At 39.0% G+C, this 26,172-nt stretch overlaps 1 protein-coding gene across 1 annotated transcript; it reads right to left on the bottom strand.

Annotated features, from left to right (window-relative positions):
• Positions 1-4,205: 4,205 nt before the first annotated feature.
• Positions 4,206-25,308, bottom strand: stx12 (syntaxin 12). The gene is made up of 10 exons (XM_023345192.1): positions 25,184-25,308; positions 24,524-24,657; positions 15,091-15,160; positions 11,529-11,628; positions 8,668-8,805; positions 7,881-7,924; positions 7,201-7,306; positions 5,665-5,737; positions 5,087-5,169; positions 4,206-5,010 (listed from the first exon to the last, which is right to left on the bottom strand). The coding sequence occupies exons 2-10, from the start codon at positions 24,618-24,620 to the stop codon at positions 4,918-4,920; spliced, it is 804 nt and encodes a 267-aa protein (XP_023200960.1). The 5' UTR covers positions 24,621-24,657; positions 25,184-25,308; the 3' UTR covers positions 4,206-4,917.
• Between the last annotated feature and the right edge of the window lie 864 nt (positions 25,309-26,172).

Below are 26,172 nucleotides of genomic sequence, written 5' to 3'. Positions count from 1 at the left end.
AAAAATAATTGGACAGAATTTATTCCCCTTGTTAATCTACCATTTCCCTTTCATACATTTTATTCATTGTTATCTTTCAGGGCCCTGTGACAGACTGGTGACCTATCCAGGGTGAACCCCGCCTCTCATCCTAAAATTGTAAGTTGCACTTTTTTCTTTGCTGTTTTCCTGTACTCTTTAAAACACAAGTGCTTTCTCTGTTTAACTTAGACTGACTTTATTGTCATTTTGCATGCACAGGGTGTATACAGAACAACATTTCGTTGCATACGGCTCAGGACAATGTTTTGAGGTTCCAATGTTGTGAGGTTACTCCAGAATAAAATAAAATACAGTATAAAATATGAATATAAAATATAAAGTGCAGGACTGACAGTAAAATGGAAGTTACTTAGCTATGTATATGTGCAAGGTATGAAGTGGAGACCAGTTTTTGAGTGCAGTCCAATTAAGAGTTCAGCAGTCTGATGGGAAGTGGGAAAAAGCTGTTTCGAAACCTGGTGGACCTGCACCGGATGCTGCGGAACCTCTTTCCAGAGGGCAGCAGGGAGAACAGTCCATGGTGGGGGTGTGAGGGGTCACTGACGATGTTTCGGCCTCGGGACACGCAGCGCTGGGATGAAATGTCCTGAATGGAGGGAAGGGGGGCCCCGATGATCCTCTCTGCTGTCCGCACCACTCTCCTCACGTTCTTCCAGTCGGAGGCACTGCAGCCTCCACCACACAGAGAAGCAGCTGGTCAGAATGCTCTCTATGGTGCTTCTGTAGAACGTCTTGAGGATGGGCGGGGGCAGGTGTGCTCTTCTCATCCTCCGCAGGAAATACAAGAGTTTCTGTGCCCTCTTGACCAGAGACGTGGTGTTCCCAGTCCAGGTGAGGTCGTTTGTGATGTGAACCCCAGGAATTTGGTGCTGCTGACCACCTCCACATCCGAGCTGTTGATGAGCAGTGGAGCGTGGCTGGGCCGGTTCTTCCTGAAGTCGACGATCATCTCCTTTGTCTTGTCAACGTTCAGGATCAGGCTGTTGTCTCTGCACCAGTCCACCAGCTGCTCCACCTCCTCTCTTTAGTCCAGGTCGTTGTCGTCTCTGATGAGGACCACCACCGTTGTGTCGTCCGCAAACTTCCCGATGTGGTTGGTGGCGAACCTGGGGACACAGTCGTGTGTCATCAGAGTGAACAGCAGAGGGCTCAGGACGCAGCCCTGAGGGGAGCCTGTGCTGAGGGTGATGACATCGGAGGTGTGTTGTTCGATCTGGACTGACTGAGGTCTGTCGGTGAGGAAGTCTAGCAGCCAGTTGCGCAGGGGGGTGCTGAAGCCCAGGTGTCCCAGTTTTTCTGCCAGATGCTGTGGGATGATTGTGTTGAACGCTGAGCTGAAGTCCAGGAACAACATCCGCACATGAGTGTTCTTCTCCTCCAGGTGAGCCAGGCTCAGGTGTAGGGCGGAGGAGATGGCGTCCTCAGTGGAGCGCTTTCGGCGGGAGGCAAACTGGAACGGGTCGAATGTGGGGGGGAGTCTGGAGACGATGTGTTCTTTCACCAGCCTTTCAAAGCACTTCATCATGATGGGAGTCAGTGCCACAGGCCGGTAATTGTTGAAAGAGGTGACTTGGGGTTTCTTTGGCACCGGAATGATTGAGGCAGTTTTGAGACAGGCTGGCACTGTGGCTTGGTCCAGTGAGGTGTTAAAAATGTCTGTTAGGACACCAGCCAGCTGACCTGCGCATTCCCTGAACACCCGCCCAGGTATGTTGTCGGGGCCTGGGGCCTTCCGTGGGTTGACTCTTTTCAGACTCTTCAACACATCGGCTGTGTCCAGGCAGAGTGCCTGGTGGGGAACAGTTTTCTTTGCCGGAGTACTGTTCAGTGCCTCGAACCTCCCAAAGAAATTATTGAGTCCATTTAGAAAGTTTGCTCTCTTGTTCTTTTTTGTAGGTTTCCATAAAGTGCAGTGGTCCAGTGAATAGGAATGTTCTGTCGTTGATTCTCACTGTTCTTAGGAAGGAGAAATGTCTGTTTGTCATGAGTAAAACTGGAATACTGTGACATTGTATTAAAACAATATTCTGTCCTTGGTGAAATATTTTTCACATTTCCTCTAAGTGTAACCTATTGTTTCATTGTGCTAATTTTCATAAGCATGTTGTCTGTAAACAAGCTGCACCAAAGGCAGCTTCACTTCATAGATTATTTATACACAGACACAAAATTACACATATCTCTTAAATTTCTTTATTGTGCATCTGTATTTATTTATTTTATTTTATTATTTATCTACTTATTTTTTTTTTGTGTAGTGGATTTTTTGATCCGGGACCCGAGTACAAATTTCGTACCACAAACTATCAAGGTGGCATGACAATAAAAAAATCCTTGAAGCTACGTGCAGACTCATTGCCATAGCAACTGACAACAACGCCACTCTGTTTCAGGATTCCACATCAATAAAAACTCAAATATTTTGCACAAAGAACAGAACATTCAGTCTCTTGCAGTGGTAGATTAGCTATGGCTGCTATTAGCTAATCTAACAGCAGTTTGCAGGCTATGTTTCTTTTCTGAATTCTTTACACACAAAACTGTAGCCCACAATACGCACATTTCATTAAAAAACTAAACAAAAATTTTTTATTCCCGTCTTACCTTTACTTATAAATGAAGTCCATGCACCGCACAAAAATATCCGTTCATCCAAAACCAAATCTATGCTCGACATCCCAAGCGTTTTTTGTGCGACCTGGTTTTAAATATGAGTGGTATGACTGCTAAATATGACTGCTCATGATTGGTGAGGCTTCTTTTGGAAATTCTTTAAGTCACACAATCCCAACAGACTCCATACAGAGCCACACATTGAGAAACGAATGCAAGGAAAGCAGAAAAGCCGTTTCTAGCAGGACATCCACAAAGCCAGTCTTTTCTTGTATATCACTCTGTTTGAGAAGAGTGGTACCCTTCTGTCTCGAAGCAAACCTTTCAGCTGCGGTGTCTAGAACCTGTTAGGCAGAACAGATACTGTAAGAACCACAACGTAGAGTTAATTTTCATGGTTTGAAGATACTCTCTTAAACTGTGCTGAAATGTGACACTAAAAATACAAGGATTTAGCTACCAACAGCTAAAATAGCACAGCTCACATGGACATTATCTCCCGCTCGCAGAAAAATATAAGGACAGAGTATCAAATTACCAAACATATAAAATGCAATATGGAATTATTTAAAATTGCTAGATGTTATAATCGGAGGGAAAAGGGAGCAGGTTTAACTTCTACTTACTTCTAAGGGAAGAGCACCAGGACTTTCCTCTTGGTTTGACGGTCTGTTTCTTCCACCCAATGAACCAGTCCACCAAATAGTGGTCATTTTTTAAAACCATGTAATCACATCTTCATGACTCAAAAATGAACAATATGCCTAAAAACTATTTTCGAGAATTGAAAAGGAGTGCTGAGGTATTCCATTTTTCACCGAAATAACATCTTTGCCACTTCGGCAAAAGTACAGTGACAAACGTTCAGAGGATAAAACAAATACATTCCGAACAAAATTCAGATGACCCAGCTTTCCACCAGCATTTAAATGCACCACTTTCACATGAATGTGAGGCTCCATGGAAGCGTGAAAGGAGTGTCAAAAACCCTTGTGCACTGGTAACCTGATGTGTGTGTGAGTGAATGCAGTTTTGTCTATGTGTATCTCCTACACCTACAGTTTGTAGGTGTAGGAGAAGGTTTGAATTTGTAATTATTAGACTTGTGAGACTGAAGTTAAAAAATCTGTGTTGAAATTTAATGTATGTGGGAATTGTAATTGTGTTTGTGTACTTTCATTTTGTATTCATAATTTCTTAATATTTGTGTGTGCATTTGACCACATATTTACAAGTACCTGGAGTTATGCACAACATGTTTTGTTATGGTTTACAAATCATGTTTCACAGACACAACTATCCAAAGTTACACACAAAAAGACTTACATAGATTACAAATCCAGTATATTACACCCACAGGTATTGGGTATATGTAAGTGTTGCCTGTAGTTAAAATAATTAAATAAAATATGTAACACATACTTAGACAACTGTCAGATTTAATCTTATTTTAACTTGCCTTACAAGTTAAAATAATATTCTTAATATCTGAGAATTATCAATGAAGGATAAAATTAACATTTATTTATTGAAGAGTCAACCATCATTCATACCCATGCTTAACATATTTATTATGCATTATGTCAGGAGTATAGAAATCAACTTAAAATATGTCATATAAAGAGTAGTCTTCCATTTAAGAGTTTACATCAACCTTCATATTCTGAACGGAATATTTATGCTAAAATTGTGTTTAGCATTTTCAACATATATCACCACCTCACAACCGTACTACTGTGTCCCTATGAGGCTAATGAGTCCAAGCAGGATGGGACCGGCTGTTCACATCTATATCAGCAGATGCCACAACATCAACTTACAAAAAGGAACAACAAATAAACAGAACAAAACACATAAAACTTAAAAGAAAAATTCTTGACAATTCAGTTATTCCTTACAATGTTTGTACATCTGAAATACACAGCAGCTAGTGTTAGAGCAATAAAGTAAGATAAGTAAGGGAAATGAAGGAATTTCATATAGCAGACTGCTCTCAAACATTACCTAAGTCCCCCACCGCCTCCCCAACAACGTTAAAGTAGGTTCATCCTCTACTTTACAAATCAACAGACTTAATGATTCAAGATGACTACATTTTTAAATTGTTGAGCCCTCCATATTGATAAGCTTTGAAGATATTTTTACAGTGAACATATTTTCTTGCTCTGATAATGCCAAGTGAATGGTTGTCAGTGAGGTCAGGATTGAAGGGGTTTTGCAGTGCCAAATAGAGTACTGAAACACTGCTTGAATGAAATCAGCTTACTTGGAAGCAAAATAAATAACAATGATAAGAAGGGTAAGTATTATGGAACACACTATGGCAAGAATACACATCTTCTTCCTGGATTTTTGCTATGACAGAGAGAACAGAGAGTTGATTATTGTTTAGGATTTTACAGAAGAGTGGCAAAAAAAGACAAAGACTCACCTGGTAGTACGAGGCTCTCTGGAGCTGTTCTGCTCCTCGTTCTACATGAACTTCAGCATTTTCCACATTAGCCTCAATACTGTCTGCAAAAGGCATAGGAAGGATATCACATCAGAAATAAGTTTAATTTCTCAAACATGCTCATTTTCTGAACTCTCCACTTTAACAAAACAATAACAATATTGAAACTGATAATGTACACTGACAATTAAAAAATTACTTTAGGACAATACACATATTAACATTTGTTTAAAACAATTTTTAGTTCTCTATATTCATGTTAATGTTCTGGATTATTTTTATAATTATTATTATAAACCGCCTGCTATACAAAACTTACTAAAGTGTTCCTCTAAAAATCGCAACAATTTAGCAAGCAAGTAAAATCAACTGTTTTCTGTCACTAATTTAGCATAATTACTTTAAAGGATTATGTGTAATTTTAGAAGTGGACATCTCAGTGGGCAACCACCACAATTCAAAGTCAAAAAGGTTATTGAAAACTGTAAAACTGAACACAAGATCAAGAAATTAGAGGAGAGAGGAATATTAACAGAATGACTGCCGGTGTTACTCACCAATCATCTCTCCCTGGTCATGAATCATAACTGCCAAGTCTTTAAAGATCTGATTTACGTCCATGATATCAGACTGAAAAACAGTAAAGCAAAGACTCAAATATGGAAGCTGTACACACACTCCTCTCTGCTCCTGGTTCACCATTAACATAGCCTGCCACGAATAATAAGGCTAGTTAGCATGGCCACTGATAGTGGCGGATAAATGGATTTCCTGGAATGGTGAGTTGTTTCTTCACCATTAGCACTTTGTACAATGTGGATGATTGACAGTTGTAACACCCTCCTCCTTGCTCTGACTAGTTGTTTCTGACACGAAGCAGTGCATTTCTGCAGAGGGAAATAGTTCAGAGAGGAGGTGGGGAAACTTGATGTTTTCACAGACAATCTCTCTCATACTTAAATGTCATGACACAGTGACAGTTTTAACAAATATGGAAAATACTTATTTTTGTAAAATACATGTAGGGCAGTGGCTTAAATATGTCAGCGGAGGCCACCAAGGTGTTAGATTTGTTCTTTGGGTTGTGGAACTTCTTTCCGACAACAACCCTTACAGAAATCACAACACAGAGTCTTTGAAAGCAGCGAGGTGTCATCTCACATGGACAGGGTTACATTTTTGGTGCTGTAACCCAGAGCGTGGTGCTTCGGGATCACCTAGGCAACACGCCAGCAGCCCCGTTATGCAACGGTTTCGATCTGATAGTTTGCTATGTGTATGACAATCTGAGTCAGAGTGAAGCTGAAGCTGCAACATATTCTTTTAGTGTCACTTTTATTGCTCTGTGTTTAAGGTATTCAAAAAAAAAAATCATCATCAGTATCAGCTGGTGTTTGGAAAAACCCCTCCAAAAAACCAGTCTTTGACTTTGAGCAACTTTTCAGACTTTTCTACGCTGCTAACAAAGAATGATCTGTTTCTTGTTCTTTTAATTCTGCATAACAGACTTAGTAAAAGTGGAATTACTTAATCAATATTTGCAGTGAATATAGCTGATAAAGCCTCTAAGTTGTTGTAAAGCGTTTTGCGCTTACGTCACTATGACGTCACTGCGACTACTCGTCGACTCGACTTTTATAACTCATATTATTTCAAATTCTTCAAAGAGTTATTGTAGACAGTGATGGCTGTTGGCAGAAAAGATCTCTCTTAGTGGGCTGTATTACAGATCTGTATTATTGCTATATTCTATTTTTAAACATCATGTTTTCATTGGCTGTAAGCATAAAATTATCAATTAGAAATTTCAAACATCCACTTTTGTGTAATTAATCTATATAATTTGTTTCTCTTAGTGATAAAGTACCTGAAATAAATTGACTTTCTATAATATTCAAATTTATTAAATCAATCAACTTTATTTCTATAGCACATTTCAAAAAACACTAGGGTAGCCAAAATACATTACATTCTAACAGAAATACTTCAAAAACATACAAACATACGAAACATACACAAATAAACATTTACGTAAATGGGCCCATACGTTGATATAGAAATTGTATATCAAACAACAGTAAGCAAGTGCTCACCTCAAGCTGTCTGATATTGGTTTCTCTCTCCTTGATGAGCTCCAGATCTTCCTCTGTAATGGCCATTTCTTCTGTCTGGGTGGTAATTGGACCAAGGTCCTCTTGGCTTCTCAAACACACATGTTTAGAGGTGAAATAATAACTAAAATCTAATTTCCTAATGATAAATATTTTATTGCTCTTTGTGAGCAATAAAATGAAAATATACTTTTATGAAAACTTATTTGGATGTTTAATCTACAGTCAATCCTAAAATATGCTAGCAGAAACTTTATTTATTACAGGAAATAAAACCGTCTTCTTCTGAAAGATAATAAAAATGTGAAATATGTATCAATTCTGAAAAAAATCTTATCTACGTTTTCAACAGAAATTAATGATGTATACCTTCAATTATTAAATTGTCAAAGGAAAAAAAAACATTTTGAAATCTTTGTTTTAAATACTCTCCCTTTTAATTCATTGTGTATATTTTACCATTTTTATGCTTGGTATTTAATTAATACAATCTTTTTTTTAAATTTAATTACATTTCACAGGAATCTCTTCAATTATACGTACTTACTTTACTATAATCTAGATTCATTTTCTATTTAAATTGACACTAAATTTCAATAAATCCTGCAAAATGTTATATTATTTGTACTTCCAGAGTAAACCTATAAGAATGAATTACTTACTTATCAAAGGAGACAAGCTTTTCATCCCGAAAACTGTCTTCATTCTGAAAGAAAATTGTTAAAACAGCTTTATCTAAATAGTAACATAGCCAAAGTCAAATGCCACTTAAGCAACAGTAGCAATATTTTGGCAATGAGATACAGCAAAAAATAAAAAGAATAATTAGCTAGATAAATGACTCCATAGTTATATAGATTCTTTAAATGAACCGATGATTAGGACTTAATCTAATGTGTAGGTACATTATTAAACACATTCTCAATGCAAAATTAATTAAAACCAGAGATGCACAACATATTGAATCATAATTGTCATTGCAATATCATTGTGATGACAATATTATTGTGACAATGACATTGTGACAATGTTTGGCATCATTGTCACAATGACAGGAGACTGTATTTCAATATTGTGCATTCACGCTGTGCATATCAATAACATTTGACCAACTGGTTGAACTCCAACTGCCCTTAATGCTCACCACAGATGTAATAGGCAAAACACTACAACCCACAGAGAATGGTGGGGACAATGTTTAATGAATAAAAGGGAAAAAGGACAAAAAACTATTTGAAGTAAAATCAAGCTCGGCAGGAGGGGACAAGTAATACCTGGCACCCCGCTAGGGGAAACCCTGGCAACTACAAAATATATAAAGTATACTGGCATTTTATTATTATAGGTTACAGTGCTCATTTAAAATTACTTGTTATAATTGTATGTTGTAGAGTTTAACTCCTATTTAACAATCTGAAATTTGTGAAGTCACCTCTATAGCTTACTTACTGATAGATAGGAACCAGCCCTTGCTCTTGCTATTGATTCCCTCTCTTTTTCTGCTGCACGTCGCTGGACAGCTTGGAAGTTATTGAGCGCTGCGGAAAAGTCATTCATAAGCCGGTCCCTTTGGATCCTCTGTTGTCTCTGGGTGGCATACGACAGACAGTAAATGTAGTTAGAAACAATGGGTTAAAAAAATCACAGTGTACAAGAGGTTTTATATGAATCCCACATAAATCAACAGGATAAACATTTTCAGTTTAGGCTTCAACTATCAAACAACCTTTTTTCACATTATGATTTTCAGTTCAGCTTCTTTAATGCTTCGTAATGTTTTCAGATTTTTTTTCACAATTAAACCTATCCAAACCCCAAAATTAGGGCAATCCCACATTTAGAGAACCAACATTTATTTCTCTTTTTATTTCTTTTAAGTACACACAAAGCTTACTGAGCCAAAGTCAAACTGCATGTATGTACCAATAAACCATTTAACTGGCCAAAAATCATAATAAGCCAGTATTTTTCGATTATCACATTGAAATATGTGGACAAGTATGTCAACATATTTTTTCTATATTTAGTAGGAATGCTTCATTAAGGTTTCCGATACTGATCATTCATGATGCCGATCTCTGTCGATCACCGATCTTTGCTGATCGGCTGGAATGGCTGTTAATTTTTCGGTTTAGGTATAAATGATATTATGTTATCTGGCAAAATGGAAAAATTATCTGGCAATAAATTCACCTAATTTAGACAGACATATTTTAATACATATCTAAAATCTTTTTTTTTTTTTACGTTACATGCTGCAGCTTTGAGCAGATGTTCGGTGTGAGAAGTCACGTCTGGTGGAGGTAGAGCAGCGCTAAGTCTGTGAAATATTACTACCAGTAGCGGCGGTCCAAGAGCGAGAGCAGATCCCAGTGTCTCACACTGCCAGCTCGAAGACTTGAATTATTTTTCGGATTATTTGTTTAGCTTTCTAACCGTGCTGCTAATCCGGGTGAGTGTTGGTAGTGATGCGCTGCTTAACCTGTTATCTGTTCGCTCCGGAAGTCATTGTTTTACTGCATTGAGCCTCGATATAGCCAAACTCCGACAAGTCCTTGATTTTTAAATGCCATATTATATTCGTTGTGTTGATGCATTTTGATGTGCTGATGAATGATTTATATTTGTGGACAAAGAATTTTGGGCGGCTTTTCCATCTCAACACGCTACCCAGCGCCCGGCTCTGTCTGTACTGATAAAGTTTATGTATGTGGTCCCGGGTTGGTCGGTTGCTCTCGGGGACCCCTGGTGGCCGCGGTAGGTACCACACACTTTGCAGGTAACATGAGCTGCTGAGCAACGTGCAGAGTGCATCCAAACGTCCAAACCTCCAGTCAGAAAAAAGGGACTTATCCTTCAGGGAGGGAGAAAAGAAAAAGGAAGAATAGAAAATAGCCGAGATAAAGGTTTTAATGTGCCTTGGTAATCTAATGTAAAAGATTTATAAAGCTATAGCTTGATAGCAACCTGGAACGGTCCAGTTCAACAGCCAAACATTTATGCTCGGGTCTTTGTGTTTATGTGAAGCTCAGTTTTAACTTGAAATGAATTGATTCTTCTGCTTGGCTCTGTATATTTCTGAGGTAATTTTGGCTTCAAAACGGCATGTTTGATAAGGTTTGATAACAATAATTAAAATTTCTCAATGTTTGACATTGTCTAGCAAAATGTTTTTACATCAGGCTACATAGCTGTTACATTGATGAGCTACTCTATACTGTAGTTGGGGATATGTTGTTTGCTGCTGAGCATAATCATTTTGTGGCTAAACCAAACATTATTTTTACATCAACTTCTAAGTTATGTGAAAATCATTTGAAGGCTCAGGATCAGTCCAGTACCAATCCACAGTCTCAGGGGAGAAATTCTCACCTGGTATAAATTAAATTTTTAGCTACTGCAGTAATGCTTAAGAGAAATGTATTTAATCAAAGAATGTTATGAATATGTGTGTAGAGCTGCACCAATTTCAGTTTTCTGGCCGATCCCTAGTTACCGATCTTTAAAAAGCCTGACCTGCCCATTTTGATTTTGGCTGATATGAATTTTTTTTTTGTCTGAAATTTCACTAAATATAGCAAGAAAGTCACTGAGTTGGCAACAGTGGGGTGAATACTGTTAACTGTAAACGTTCAGACCTGACCTGGTGGGACGGTCTGACAGTCAAACCTTTCGCTGTAGAGCAGAAGAGGAGAGAGGCTGATTTTTAAACCTTTGTTGACCAAGATATGATTAGGGGATAAGATCAGCTTCATATGTAAGTATCAGCAGATCACGATCTCCCAAAATGAAGGAAATCGGCGCCCAGAAATCAACTGGTTGATAAATCAGTTGGCCAATAAATGTATCCTATTATACATGTATATAATGTAAACAGCACTGCCAGAGATGCAATAAGTTTATAGCAGGTGTGTGAATGATCTAATGATGAGACTGCTGATTTCAGCCAGTCCACACTGTTAGCAGAACTAGAGAGCCCCAAAACCAAATTTTACTTGGGGTAGCATGGAGGCTTAGGCCGGTCCTGATTATTACCACAACCACAGTATCAGCCCAGAAGTCTCGGTACTGGAGACTCTGAGACTTATTCCAACTTGTCTTCTGGCACTGGGCATTGTTTCATGTTGATTAGGTTAAGGAGGTAAACAAAACAATTTGAAAAATATAAGAGTCAGATATTCAACTTCTTGTTCTCAGAGGGTAGGTCTTAGGTGATATCAGCATTTTCCAACTGAGTTTTGTTGGGGGGAAAAATGTAATCAGCTTTAAAGACGAGTTTGATGCATTAATAAATACACATTGACACTCACTTGTTCTGAGGGTGATGATGCCAAAGGGACTGAGCCCAACTCTTTAAGATGCCTGTTGGTTTCTTTAGCAAGCTGGTTGGTATAGTGCTGTATTTGCTGCCTGTAAAAAGAGGAACAGTTTCAGTAAACTGAGCTTTAGACTTCACTTCTTAATACACAGTTAAGATTAGCTTTTCAATGCACATGGAAAGGTATGAAGACTGAGTATTGCTCAGTGCTGGTCAAAGAGCACTAGGTGCTGCATCAAACGGAAGGGGTCAGGGGCAGACCACACAACAGACACAACAGACCGATTAGAACTATTGCTCTCCGGAAATGAAGGAGGGGCTATTTCCTATATAATCCATAGTCTCCTGTGTATATTTTCTTTTGAAATCTCTCGATATCTTCTCCTTTATGAAGGAGGTCCACTCTCAGAATGTATTTGAACTTCTCTCCTTTATTTCAGAACAATTCACAGTTCTTAAATTCTGTAGTTTTCTGTGTACTTCTAAATCTGCTCCTTATTTGCATCTTTTGTGATCTGTTACTGCCTAGGCCTGTCGCGATAAACAATAAATCAATTAATTGCAAAATAAATTAAAACTATTGACCTCATTTTAATTATCGACTTTATCGTTTCTTCCGGCCTCATTCTCTTTCTGTTCTTCTATTGATGTATGCTCATCTATAAATATCTCATTGATGTTAGATAACTTTTTTATATAAATTAACACTCCCCCTCCTCGGCCTACAACTCCAGGTACATCAATCATATTAGTTGAAATATTATCAGTTAGCCAAATTTCACTTAAACATAAAAAATCCAAGATAGATCCAATTAACAATGTTCTTATTTCCTCACATTTGGGTATGAGACTTCTCATATTTAAATGTCCTCCAAAGATACTTTTAGGTTTAAGTGCAGGGTCCCAAACCACTCTAGCACTGTTAACAGTTTGAAAAACTGGATACTGTTTTTGTTTGTTAATTGCCTCTGTATGTAACGTCTTTACCTTACGTCGGCCGGAAATTTCAACAATTTCTTGTTGAAATTGGACATCAAGTTCTCACTTTCAGTTCTTCAGAACAGTTCGTTGTTGATAATCCTAAAACTAATATCCAATGTGACAGGGGGTGCGATCCCAGGATCTCCATGATGAAAATGGTCAGTACAAACAGTGTACTGGCGCCATTGGTCTTCTGAGTTGACACATCAGACACCATAGGAAGGTAGCAAGCTGGAGCTCTCCCACTAGTCACGCCGCGCTCGCCACACAAAACAGTCTGATCAAACCGTTGCCCAACATGTTCTTGGATGTAAAGCATGGGCTCCGACACATCACCGCCAACACAACCAGAGCCCTGATCTCCAGCAACTAGCCCAGGCTCGTTGGTGAGTAGCCCTTTGATACCGGCATCAGCGGATTTGTTTGGTTCTGGATTATGCTGTTCAGTGAACCCTCGTTTTTCACGGGGGTTACGTTCCAAAAAGAACCCATGATAGGCGAAATCCGTGAAGCAGTAACCTTTTTTATTTTTACAATTATTATACAATGAAATACTCCATAATACATTGAAACCAAAGAACAAAACCTTTTTACAGACCCAAGCATTTGTTTAACAAATAAAAGTACTGTATAAACATTTGTTTTATTTTTTTACAAATAACTACTGTACTGTAAAATAATAATTTTAATCAGCAATAGGAACTGAAGGCTTCAGATTGCGGAGATCAGCACCACCCCACCGCGACCTGAGTCATTGGATTAGAACGGGAAAAAATGAAAAATTATGACAAAAGATACAAAGTACAGTAGGACAAATAGTGACTCGTGTATTTCACTGCTGTTCTGACTGAGCCTCTGCATCCTGACTCCGCTCTGTAGTGTTTTTTTCTTCTAAAGCCCACGGTGCAGGTGTGTTTTTTTGAGAGAAGAACATAGTTATCGGTAGTTGTTGTCGCTCTTTTTTCTTCTGAGCAAAAAGATTCTTGAAATTGCAAGAGAATTTGCAAACTTAAATTTGGCAAGCTGTTTTACGTACGTGTACATATTAAACCGCAACATTATTGACACAGTTAGAGAAGAAGCGAAGAGACTGTTTAGCCAATCAGAATGCAGAACACAATGCACGATGCAAATCCGTGAAGCAGCGAGACCGTGAAAGGTGAACCGTGAAAGGTGATATAGCGAGGGTTCACTGTACATCACCCGCTGACAAGAGCAGGAGGGCAATACGATTTTCAGAAAGTGAGGCCGCTTTCCTTGTCTGTTTGAGGCAAGCCTACCACGTGCGGTGGTAGGCTTGCCTGGTAGAGATTACAGGAATTCCATTGTTGGCTTGTATCTTTGAATTGTTGCTCCATCAATCCATCAGATAAGTTGTCTTTGAATTGTTGCTGCGTCGATCCGTCAAATGAATCCTAAGTTACGATTATACTGGGTGAAAAGGCTTTAAAGTTAAAATCGTGGGAGGCAAACACGGAGCCCAACCAACCGTGTATCACCATCTTGAGCATTCTTCACCAGCTTCAGATTCTTGTTATATGAAGAATCTGAAGCTGCTAAAAACAATTTTAGAAAACACAATATAATTAATTTTGTAATTGACAGGGCCCCATTTTTTTATTTTATTTCTATGAACAAAAAAGGGCCCCTGTTGGCCAACAGGGGCCCAACAGGGGCAAACAGGGGCCCAAAAAAGGGCCCCTGTTGGCCAGGGGCCCTTTTTTGTCATAACTTTTCCCCCCTATACGGCGCCCCTGCCAATAGAGGATAATCTCTCAAGGAGGATGTTATGTGAAATTGTAACAAAGGCCACAGTTAGATCAAGCAGAAGGAATATGGGTAATAAACCAGAGTAAACAGAAAGAAGTAGATCATTAGTAATTTTAAGAAGTGCTGTTTCAGTACTGTGAAGTGGACGGAAACCAGATTGGAATTGTTCATATAAATTATTGCTGGATAGATGAGAATGAAATTGAACAGCAACTGTTTTTTCAAGAATTTTAGAAATGAATGGAAGATTTGATAGGACAAAAATTATTGAGGTTATTGGGATCTAAACCAGATTTTTTTAAGCAGCTGTTTTGAGGGCCAGGGGAACAACACCATTAGTAAGTGAAGAATGCATATTTTGGTGATGATAGGGGACAGAGAGGGAAGGGTAACTTTAACAAGAGCAGTTGGAAGATGATCTAAATGACAGGTTGAAGATTTTGGTTTTTGAATTAATTTGGTGATGTCATTGACTGAGGGGAGGCTGAAGACTGAAAATGAATTAGTAGGGACAACTGAAACTGGAACACAATATTAAGGCAACAGTGGATAAAAGTTGTTGGTGGATATGCATTATCTTAGAAGAAAGAATTATACCAGAGTGTTGCAAAAATCAGAGGAAAACAGGTGGGAGGGAAGGAAGAGAATGTAGCGGTTTGGTAATATTTGCAGGCATATATATATATATATATATATATATATATATATATATATATATATATATATATATATATATATATATATATATATATATATATACACACACACACACAAACTTATATGTATACATAGGTTGTACATACAGACGATCTTGAAGTTCACTGGTGTCCTGTTTGGTCCCCAATTGGTTCACCATGGTCTTGATCTGAGCAGCTATGGTGAAAAAATAGAAACAAAGATTAGCATATTTAAATAAAAGCAGTACTCTTCAGTGTCTATGGATGACAAAGGGCAGTAGAGTAAAAGAAAAGAATCAAACCTTTAAATATGTATATAAAATAAAATGACACAAATTTGGAAGGAAAAGCCAAGTGCCATTCTAACTATGGCATTCTAACTATTGCTATGTTTGGGACTGTTCTGATTATCCTCAGACGTGGCTTCACCCAGGAATACCCGATGCCAGCGTGAAACTGGCAGGTCGATTTCTGCTTTATTGGGACAGAACTCCAGATTCCGGTAAAAGCAGAGGGGGTGGACTCTGTATCTCACATGTCCCTAGGTAATGGCACATGTGCCAAGATAAATATACATGTTTATATAGGTGAGAGGAGGAATCTAGGAATAAGGACAGGAATATCCAGTCCTTATTCCTGGATAAAGGACTTCCTCACAAACCAACCCCAGACTGTGAGACTTGGCCCTCATCTCTCCTCCACCTGCACACTGAGCCCTATGAGCCTGAAACACCTGGAGAATAAGAATATTCATGTGCAAATGTCATTTCTGGACTTTAGCTCAGCATTCAACACAATCATCCCCCAGCACCTGGTGAGCAAACCAGCTCCCCTTGGGCTCAACACTGTCCTTTGTAACTGGCTGCTGGGTTTCCTCACAGCAGACCCCAGTTTGTGAGGGTCAAACTGGGGTCTTCTATTTATCATAGAATAGTGGATTCTATGATAAATAGAATCCACCTGTGTGTAATCTAGTCCCTGTATAAATGCACATGCTCTGTGATAGTCTCAGGGTTGTGTTTACAGTGCATAGAGCATTATAAAGACCAAGGAACACACCAGGCAGGTCTGAGATACTGTTGTGGAGAAGTTTAAAGCCGGATTTGGATACAAAAAGATTTCCCATGCTTTAAACATCTCAAGGAGCACTGTGCAAGCGATCATTTTGAATTGGAAGGAGTATCATACTACCGTCTGATACTCCTTCCATTTCAATATCCAAATCAACCAAGACCTGGCCATCCCTCTAAACTTTCATCTAACAAGGAGACTGATCAGACATGCAGCCAGGAGGCCCATGATCACTCTGGATGAACTGCAGAGCTCTACAGCTGAGGGGGGAGAGTCTGTCCATAGGACAACAATCAATCGTACACTGTAGAAATCTGGCCTTAATGGAATAGCGGCAAGAAGAAAGACATTTCTCAAAGATATCCATAAAAAGTCTCGTATAAAGTTTGCAACAAGCCACCTGGGAAACACACCAAACATGTGGAAGAAGGTGTGCTGGTCAGATGAAACCAAAATCAAACTTTTTGGCCACAATGCAAAATTATATGTTTGGTGTAAAAGCAACACAGCTCATCACCCTGTACACACCATCCCACTGTCAAACATGGTAGTGGCAGCATCATGGTTTGGGCCTGCTTTTCTTCAGCAGGGAAAGGGAAGATGAAAAGTTCAAGGGTCCCAAATACTTTTGCACTGCATTTACAAAATGGGGGTGCTGCGATTCATTTGTGGAGCACTTGCTTGAAGGTAAACTTTACACCTTAGATGCACATCAATGCCAATTTAGACTTTTAGCTACTGTGGAGTGTAACATTAAAACATGCATTGCTTCAACTGTATCTATAGTAGCTCTTTTCTTAATTTTTTTTGTAAACTTCTTGGCACAGCTCTGTGCTCCTTACACTGGTAGCATGACTGCATCACTTCAATGTTACACTGGCTCATGGCCTTGCTGTAATTCACTTGTCAGTTCACAGGTGGTTTTCAAATGCTTTGGCAGTGCTGTAGTCGTGTCAAAGCAGCAACTTAAATTGAAAAGTGTTTTAATGTCAGTCTGGATGCTGATCGCAGGGAAGGCCAACAACGGAATATCGCTCTTGTAAATATGTAATTCCTAAAATTACAGTACCTTCACTGTGTATCCCTCAGAAGGATTAACCCATTTAAATAAAGAAATCCTTTCATGCATAGAGAGCGCTCATTTTACAGAGTTAACACCAGCAGCGGTTTGTTATGCAACGATATTATCAACACTTATAAATTTTACTTTTCAGCATACCGGGACTGTTTTCGTTGTGGAAACAGGTTTTACATCAGTCTTCCTTTTCTTATCTATACGGTCCCTGACAGCTCCGCAGGGAGTAAAAAAAGAGAGAAAAAACGGACGTGTACGTTACGCAAAACTCAGAAACAGGAAAACCGGGATATAAAGTTGAGCAAAGAAGGAGATGTGACGACACGCAAAAAATCTGGTGCAGATCAGCTGCTGCATCTGATGGAATAACCTTGGAGGTGAAATGGAGTCAAATTACAATTTAATGCTATTGGGCTCTTTAGAGGTTCACAAAAGTCAATCATAAAACGTTTGGTGCAAATTAGATGATGCATGTATGATTTAGAGACGACCATATGCAAGTGGCGAGGGATTGAAATTTGCCATTTGGCCATTCCACATGGTTAAGCCAGTGTCATTTTATGTCATTTGGCACAGGTTTAAGCCTATATGAATGAAAGAGTAAAAGTAAGACATGCAGCAGAAAATATAGGTGACTTCCTGTTGGAAGTGGGTGGGGCTAAGGTGATGTCATCATGCAATTGTATTGAGGGCCGGTCTGTAATGAGAAATAGAAAGTCTGATGCAGGTCTGATCTTGTGTGTGGAAGTTATTGCACTTTGATGTTTCTTAGCAAATTGTCTAAGAATAACAACAACCACAATGGACTGTAATGAGGATTATGCCGTTAATATGCTGGCTCCGGCTGGACAACAACTTCAAATATGTAAGCTATATTCCACTGTTAGCAACTATGTTTACTTCTGCAAACATTGAGCACTACTTCTTTTTATGGCGGTTGGCAGAACACATAGAACGCTGACACTATTACGCTCTCTACTGCGCATGCGGGACACTTTCAGGTAGTTTGCCCGTTCAGACTGCAGAACACATACAGGTCGCATATGTGTGGCAGTGTGAACGGCACCGGCAACAAAAATCCGATCTGGCAAAAAAAAATCGGAAATGGGTCACTTCAGGCTATAGTGTGAACGCAGCCTTTGCCACACCCATATGCTTTGACGTACAAAAACTCATTTAATAACTTTTGACCTTCAATGCCTCAAGACTCTACTGAGTGATTCTGAAGTCTGCATCTCAAAAACAGTAGGACGAGTTTGATCAGATACGACGTCTATAAAAAAAAAGAAAATGGACTTTAAAGCCAAACGTATGGCAACGGCGTCACCTGTGACTTCCCCACGCCCACCCCCTTCACCGAAATTTCTTTGTGCTTTAAAGCAAGTGAGACCAACTAGTTATCTGTGTTCTGACACAAGATCATGTTAATTTGATCAACGGGGTCAGAGATGGAGCTTTCCAAGTAAAAACAAGTCACTTCCTGTTCTGAGGGTGCGGGTCTTAAATGAAGTCAGACTATGATGCCATAGGGTCGTCAGGCATCACTCATGCCCAGTTTGGTGCTAATTGACCTTTTTATGCAGAAGTTATAGGGTTTCATTTTCTTTGGCGAGTACGCCAACTTCGGCGCCCAGACTTTTTTTCTTGATTTGGGGGGGATCTACCTACGTACCAAGTTTCAGATCTCTACGATCTACAGTTTCTTCTATCTCACTTTAGAGGGCGTTATAGAGCAGTTGGGCCACAGCCACTTGTGATTCCACTGGAATCCGAATATTTTACTTGGGGGACAATTTTGAGTCAAGCATAGAGTTTTTGAATATGATAAAGCCCCCAATTCATTTGACGGAAGCCTAAGAATAATCGGCATAATAATAAACACTATGATTACAATAGACCTTTGCAGCGCTTAACTGCTCAGGCATAATAATAAATAATAATCAGTGCAAGTAGCCTACATCTTCTGTGATGGGGTAAGGGATCTGGATAATGGATAGGGGCACGTTGGCCCAAAAAAGGTTGAGAACCACTGCTCCAGAAGATCATAACGGCAGCTAAGAAGATCATTGGCTGCCCTCGCCCCTCTCTGATGGACATTTACACCTCCCGCTGCCTCCATAGAGTCAAAGCCCCAAGAACAGCTCCCACCCTGACTTCAACCTGTTTGACCTGCTACCCTCAGAGAGTTGCTATCAACACAAAGACAAACAGACTCAAAAACAGCTTCTTCCTAAAGGCAATTAACATTGCGAACTCTCACATGCACTACTTATATGGTGGTTATATGTGTATATATAAATGTAACTGATTTAAGAAACATAAATTTCATCATATATATGGTGATATTTACAATGTGCAGTGCAAACAGTACATTGTTTGCATAGTTTTGGAGCTAGCTTTAATCTCATTGTAGATGTGTACAGTGACAGACAATAAGTTCTAATTTCAACTGGTGAGGTGGCACAGGCCAGGAGGAAGGATTTTCTATTAGAGCCCATCTGAGTATCCGAGTCTCCCAGTCAGGGCAGTACAGTCTCAAGACTACTGGATAATTATATATTACTGAAAGACCTTGTTGACAATACTTTAACACAGAATTATAAAGTCTTAAAAACAGGAAACAAAAAATACAATTAAAATAAATAAACTTTTTGTACTTCCATTATATCCTAACTAAGTAATCAGGAACTTAAAACACTGTGTAATGCTAGTCACATTTATAGCTACTCAAGGCACAAATAAACTAAATGCCAACATTTAGTTTATTTGTGCCTAGATCTTCCTCATTACCAGGATGAGGAAGGTCTAGAATTTTAACATTTATTTATTGCATTTATTGAGAATGACAATACTGTTAAATTTGATTTAATGGTTTCAGCATAGATAAATTAAAAGATTTCAAATTGTTTTATAGGAGCTGGCAAGTTCACTTCGTAAAAGAACATTCTTCATAGTTACATTGTTATGTTACCATAGCTAGAATCTGATGCTATGAGTTTAATCTTTGTGTTTGAGCTCGGTTTGTTCACAAATACATAATCTCAGCAAATTGCAATGATCAGTGATGGCTTTTAAGCTCAGACAATTAAACTTAGGCCCCTCTCCCAAATTCCACTAAATCTATATGAAAATACTGTTAGTGGTGTTCTTGCCAGGAAGAGGGGCACCTAACTCAAATTCTACTCAAGATCCCAAACATCCCTGGGCCAGCCCTGCATGACGAGAGCAGCAGCTCTCTGCTAAATTCAAGGGACAAACAATGAAAATGGTAGGAACCTACCTCTGCTGAGTTTTCTAATACATCCAAACTATTTGGACTATTTTGAGTTATTTCCATAGGGAAATATGGCCACCTATCAGTTTTGGTTATGTATTTTTTGTGTTAGTTGTCTGAATGGTTAACAAAGGGCTGTTTTTATGTGCAGTCCCATCTCCACATTATACAAACAAACATGAACATGCATAACGGATATACACTGCTCAAAAAAATAAAGGGAACACTTAAACAACACAATATAACTCCAAGTAAATCAAACTTCTGTGAAATCAAACTGTCCACTTAGGAAGCAACACTGATTGACAATCAATTTCACCTGCTGTTGTGCAAATGGAATAGACAACAGGTGGAAGTTATTGGCACTTAGCAAGACACACTCAATAAAGGAGTGATTCTGCAGTTGGGACCACAGACCACTTCTCAGTACCTATGCTGTCTGGCTGATGTTTTGGTCAGTTTTGAATGTTGGTGGTGCTTTCACACTCGTGGTAGCATGAGACGGACTCCACAACCCACACAAGTGGCTCAGGTAGTGCAGCTCATCCAGGATGGCACATCAATGCAAGCTGTGGCAAGAAGGTTTGCTGTGTCTGTCAGCGTAGTGTCCAGAGGCTGGAGGCGCTACCAGGAGACAGGCCAGTACACCAGGAGACGTGGAGGAGGCCGTAGGAGGGCAACAACCCAGCAGCAGGACCGCTACCTCCGCCTTTGTGCAAGAAGGAACAGGAGGAGCACTGCCAGAGCCCTGCAAAATGACCTCCAGCAGGCCACAAATGTGCATGTGTCTGCACAAACGGTTAGAAACCGACTCCATGAGGATGGTATGAGGGCCCGACGTCCACAGATGGGGGTTGTGCTCACAGCCCAACACCGTGCAGGACGCTTGGCATTTGCCAGAGAACACCAGGATTGGCAAATTTGCCACTGGTGCCTTGTGCTCTTCACAGATGAAAGCAGGTTCACACTGAGCACATGTGACAGACGTGACAGAGTCTGGAGACGCCGTGGAGAGCGATCTGCTGCCTGCAACATCCTTCAGCATGACCGGTTTGGCAGTGGGTCAGTAATGGTGTGGGGTGGCATTTCTTTGGAGGGCCGCACAGCCCTCCATGTGCTCACCAGAGGTAGCCTGACTGCCATTAGGTACCGAGATGAGATCCTCAGACCCCTTGTGAGACCATATGTTGGTGTGGTTGGCCCTGGGTTCCTCCTAATGCAGGACAATGCTAGACCTCATGTGGCTGGAGTGTGTCAGCAGTTCCTGCAAGATGAAGGCATTGAAGCTATGGACTGGCCAGCCCGTTCCCCAGACCTGAATCCGATTGAGCACATTTGGGACATCATGTCTCGCTCCATCCACCGTCACGTTGCACCACAGACTGTCCAGGAGTTGGCGGATGCTTTAGTCCAGGTCTGGGAGGAGATCCCTCAGGAGACCATCCGCCACCTCATCAGGAGCATGCCCAGGCGTTGTAGGGAGGTCATACAGGCACGTGGAGGCCACACACAATACTGAGCCTCATTTTGACTTGTTTTAAGGACATTACATTAAAGTTGGATCAGCGTGTAGTGTTATTTCACTTTAATTTTGTGTGTGGCTCCAAATCCAGGCCTCCATTGGTTAATAAATTTGATTTCCATTGATGATTTTTGTGTGATTTTGTTGTCAGCACATTCAACTTTGTACAGAACAAAGTATTCAATGAGAATATTTCTTTCATTCAGATCTAGGATGTGTTATTTGAGTGTTCCCTTTATTTTTTTGAGCAGTGTATTTTCAAACAGTTTTTCGGTACCAAAGTTAAGAATAAACACATTTCTGGACATCTGTAGTCATCCGTAGGACTACAGATACCAGAGGACGACAGATGTCCTTAGTCCTCTGGTATCTGCAGCTTTTCTTTTGAGTGACTTGGTTTTAAGCAAGTTTTCCATCATTATTTTTAACACCATCCTTTGGTAAGCTAGCTGTAGTGTTGCACTTTGAGCTCACATCACAGCAAATGTTCATTTACATGCAGTACCTCACAGATGACTGAGGACCACCAGTGACCATCAGTGATCCAGGGACCACAGTTTGAGAAAGAGTGCCCTAGAGCAGGGGTGGGCACTCCTGGTCCTCGAGGGCCGGTGTCCTGCAACTCTTAGATGTCTCCCTGGTCCAACACACCTGAATCCAACAGCTGAATCTCCTCCTAAGTGCAGTCAAGTTCTCCAGAGTCCTGTTAACGACCTCATTATTTGACTCAGGTGTGTTGAAGTAGAGATGCATCTAAAAGTTGCAGGACACCGGCCCTCGAGGACCAGGAGTGCCCACCCCTGCCCTAGAGGGATCCCTAAGATCTCAACATGTTCTAAAAAAAAAATCATATCCAAGCAGTTTACCCACTAAAGTTTATTATTTTATTTTTTTAATTAACTTTTTTATTTTATATTTAATATTCATTAACATAACAGGTCAAATTCCCACCCATACCTTACCCACACAAAATTGGCACATCATAAAACAATTACAGTACACAGTCAAAACAACATGAGATAAATACACCAAATTGATCCAAATCTTTTCACAAATATACATGAAAAAAAACAGTTACACAAACAACTAAGCAGTGGCAGGTCTGTTATTTGCAGTCTTTCATTGAAGAAATTTTAGTCCAGTGTTCCATATTTTCTCAAACACATTGACTCTATCTTCATTGTAATATCTTAGTATTTGCTGATAGAGTATTTGCACAGATCAAATGTGGACACAGAGTCCTTCTTCCAAAACCTCAAAATCAACTTTTTAGCAATCACCATGCCAAACAAAACAGGAATTTTCTCACTTTTAGTGGCTGATCGCAAAGCACTGGAGGCTCCAATAATGGCAATAAGTGGTTCTGGGTCCCATTGTTTTCCAAAAAACAAATGTTGAAAAAAAGTGAAAGATTTTCTTCCAAAATGAGTGAAGCTGAACACACGACCAGAAGGAGTGTGTCAAATTACCAATAGCAGCCTGACACGATTACAAATTGGAGACACACTTGTAAAGAAAGTTCTCAGCTTCTCCCTCGAGTATGGAGTCTATGTATTGTTTTGAACTGGATAAGATTGCGTCTGGCATTGACTGAACAGTCTTGTATACTTTTCAAACCCTCCTCCCACACTTCATCAGGTAGCTGCTGCCCTAACTCTTCGTCCCATGCCATCTTCATTCTGGTTGTGTCTACAGGCATACTATTAAAGATCTTATAAAAGTACGACACTGCCCCTTGATTAATGGGATCAAATTTATTTATTGCATCCAGGGTTTTGTGCTTGGTTAAAGCTCCAAAATTTGATACATTTTTCCTAACATAGCCCCAGACCTGCAGATAACAGAAATAACTTGACAGGGAAAGATTATATTCAGAACATAAGTGTGCAAACGTTCCATTAATATATATATATATATATATATATATATATATATATATATATATATATATATACAGTACAGACCAAAAGTTTGGACACACCTTTCTAATTCAATGGGTTTTCTTTATTTTCATTACTATTTATAAGGCAAGAAATCCCACTTATTAACCTGACAGGGCACACCTATGAAGTGAAAACCATTTCAGGTGACTACCTCTTGAAGCTCATCAAGAAAATGCAGAGTGTGTGCAAAGCAGTAATCACAGCAAAAGGTTGCTACTTTGAAGAAACTAGAATATAAGGGGTATTTTCAGTTGTTTTACACTTTATTGTTTAGTGCATATTTCCACATGTGTTATTCATAGTTTTGATGCCTTCAGTGTGAATTTACAATGTCAATAGTCATGAAAATAAAGGAAACTCATTGAATTAAAAGGTGTGTCCAAACCTTTGGTCTGTACTGTGTATATATATATATATATATATATATATATATATATATATATATATATATATATACACAGTATATATATATATACACAGTATATATATATATACACAGTATATATATATATACACAGTATATATATATATACACAGTATATATATATATATATATATATATATATATATATATATATATATATATATATATATATATATATATATACAGTATATACGGGCCTCGAGTTTGACATGTGCATTTACAGCAAGACCAAGGAAAGAAAAACGCTTACTGTTTTGTGTGATCTTCTGGATGTTTGAGCTGCATGTCTGAATGAGAGTGCTGAAGTCTCTTGCAACAGGGCGAAATTCTGCTTTTCCGTAAGACATGTTTGAGACAGACTGTTTCCTCAAACTTAATATATGACTGCAAAAAAGAGTGGAAGAACGAAAACTGTCACAAGCCAAGTAATATGACTTTTCCAGGATTAACACAATGCTACTCAAAGTGTTGGGCATGTGAGAGTTACACTGCTAACATGTTGCTATCATTTTGGGAAACAGGGCAGAGGCTTCCACACAGGTCTGTGTGAGTTTAGAGCTTCAAGTTTTAGAACCTGAAGCTCTAAAGCTTCAAGGTCTGTTGATTCAAGGTCCTCTTACTATCTATAAAGATAAAAATAATAATAATAACCGCCAATGCAATAGGTTCACCGTTGTTTTAATCAGTTCTACTAATGAAATTAGTAAATGTAGCACCTTATACATGAATATAGTTTCTAATGACATAGTTAGCTGAGTTGACGTCCTGTTAACGGAATGTTAAAACGAGATATAAAGCTGTTAGCTGCTTAGCTAACCGCTTCATGACCGTCATGTACGGTTGTTTACAGTCGTTGGTCGAATAGGAATAAAAAGCTCTGCTCATAAATAGGTAAAAAAAAACAACATACCTAATGCTTCTTTTGCTTATTAGATTGTTGAAAATTAGCACATATGAGGAGAGATTAAAAATATGTTCTGCTGCCAGGTTTCGTACAGAACCTTATAAACTGTCACCAAACAGAACTACCCAATTTAAGCTAACAACCAATAACATAAGGCAAAATAAACACACCAGCCAACGAAAATCAAGTGTCCCACCCACTTTACTATAGCTTCCAATCCAATCGGCAAAACTGGTAATGCTTCCTGGTCTATAACATTTTACGTAACACGATAAAAAGAAAATAGACACATATACATAGATGTCGCTTTGGAGCAATGTGTCAATGCATTCGCCATATTGGTACGGGAGGCTTTCTTGTTAAAGCGTGGCAACCAGTTTTTAAGTAGCTAGGCTGTGTTTTGTTTGAGTTTCGCTTACAAAGTCGCGATACTTTTAGTGTATATATATATATTAGCAGCTGATTGCTTACCGAATGCTGTATCTAGGTATTTTAATAGATGTTTACCTTTGAATTAACAAACTTAATTATTGAGAAAATCTGTGTAATGCATGCTTTATTTCTGGTCTGATTGTGGATTTTACCATATAAAAAACATCTCTTTCAAACACCTTTGCATCAAGAATATTTTATGAGAAAAGTGTGAATTGTTCCCAATTAGAGCATTTGCACATTTTAAGCTTTTTTAGAAAAGACACAAGAAAATTAAATAGACATAAGTTACAGAAAATGTCATAGTCTATTACCTTTAATGTGAGAATTATTCACTCATATTTTAACTCAGAAAATTCATAAAATAAAAATAAAAAACAATAAATAATACATAATTATGTTTTTTAATTCTATTTTATTTCCAATTTCTTTAGCATAAGTTTGGCACCTGGAGCACCAGATGTGGCAGGAAAACCTTTTCACCTCTGTAATTTGTTCAGAGATTGTTCACCTTCTTACAACACCTGAAAGAAGCACCAGTTTCTGGTATCTTTACTCTGTGG

Source organism: Xiphophorus maculatus, chromosome 13 (assembly GCF_002775205.1).
Source record: "Xiphophorus maculatus strain JP 163 A chromosome 13, X_maculatus-5.0-male, whole genome shotgun sequence".
Taxonomy (NCBI): domain Eukaryota; kingdom Metazoa; phylum Chordata; class Actinopteri; order Cyprinodontiformes; family Poeciliidae; genus Xiphophorus; species Xiphophorus maculatus.
This window is presented reverse-complemented; position numbering and strand designations above follow the sequence as displayed.

Coding starts and splice junctions, on each gene's coding strand:
- stx12 (XM_023345192.1), bottom strand. CDS start 24,620: ATGTCTTACGGAAAAGCAGAATTTCGCCCTGTTGCAAGAGACTTCAGC. Junction 15,161..24,523: donor CCAGAAGATCACACAAAACA/GTAAGCGTTTTT, acceptor TTTTCACCATAG/CTGCTCAGATCAAGACCATG. Junction 7,307..7,880: donor AAGCTTGTCTCCTTTGATAA/GTAAGTAATTCA, acceptor GTGTTTGAGAAG/CCAAGAGGACCTTGGTCCAA.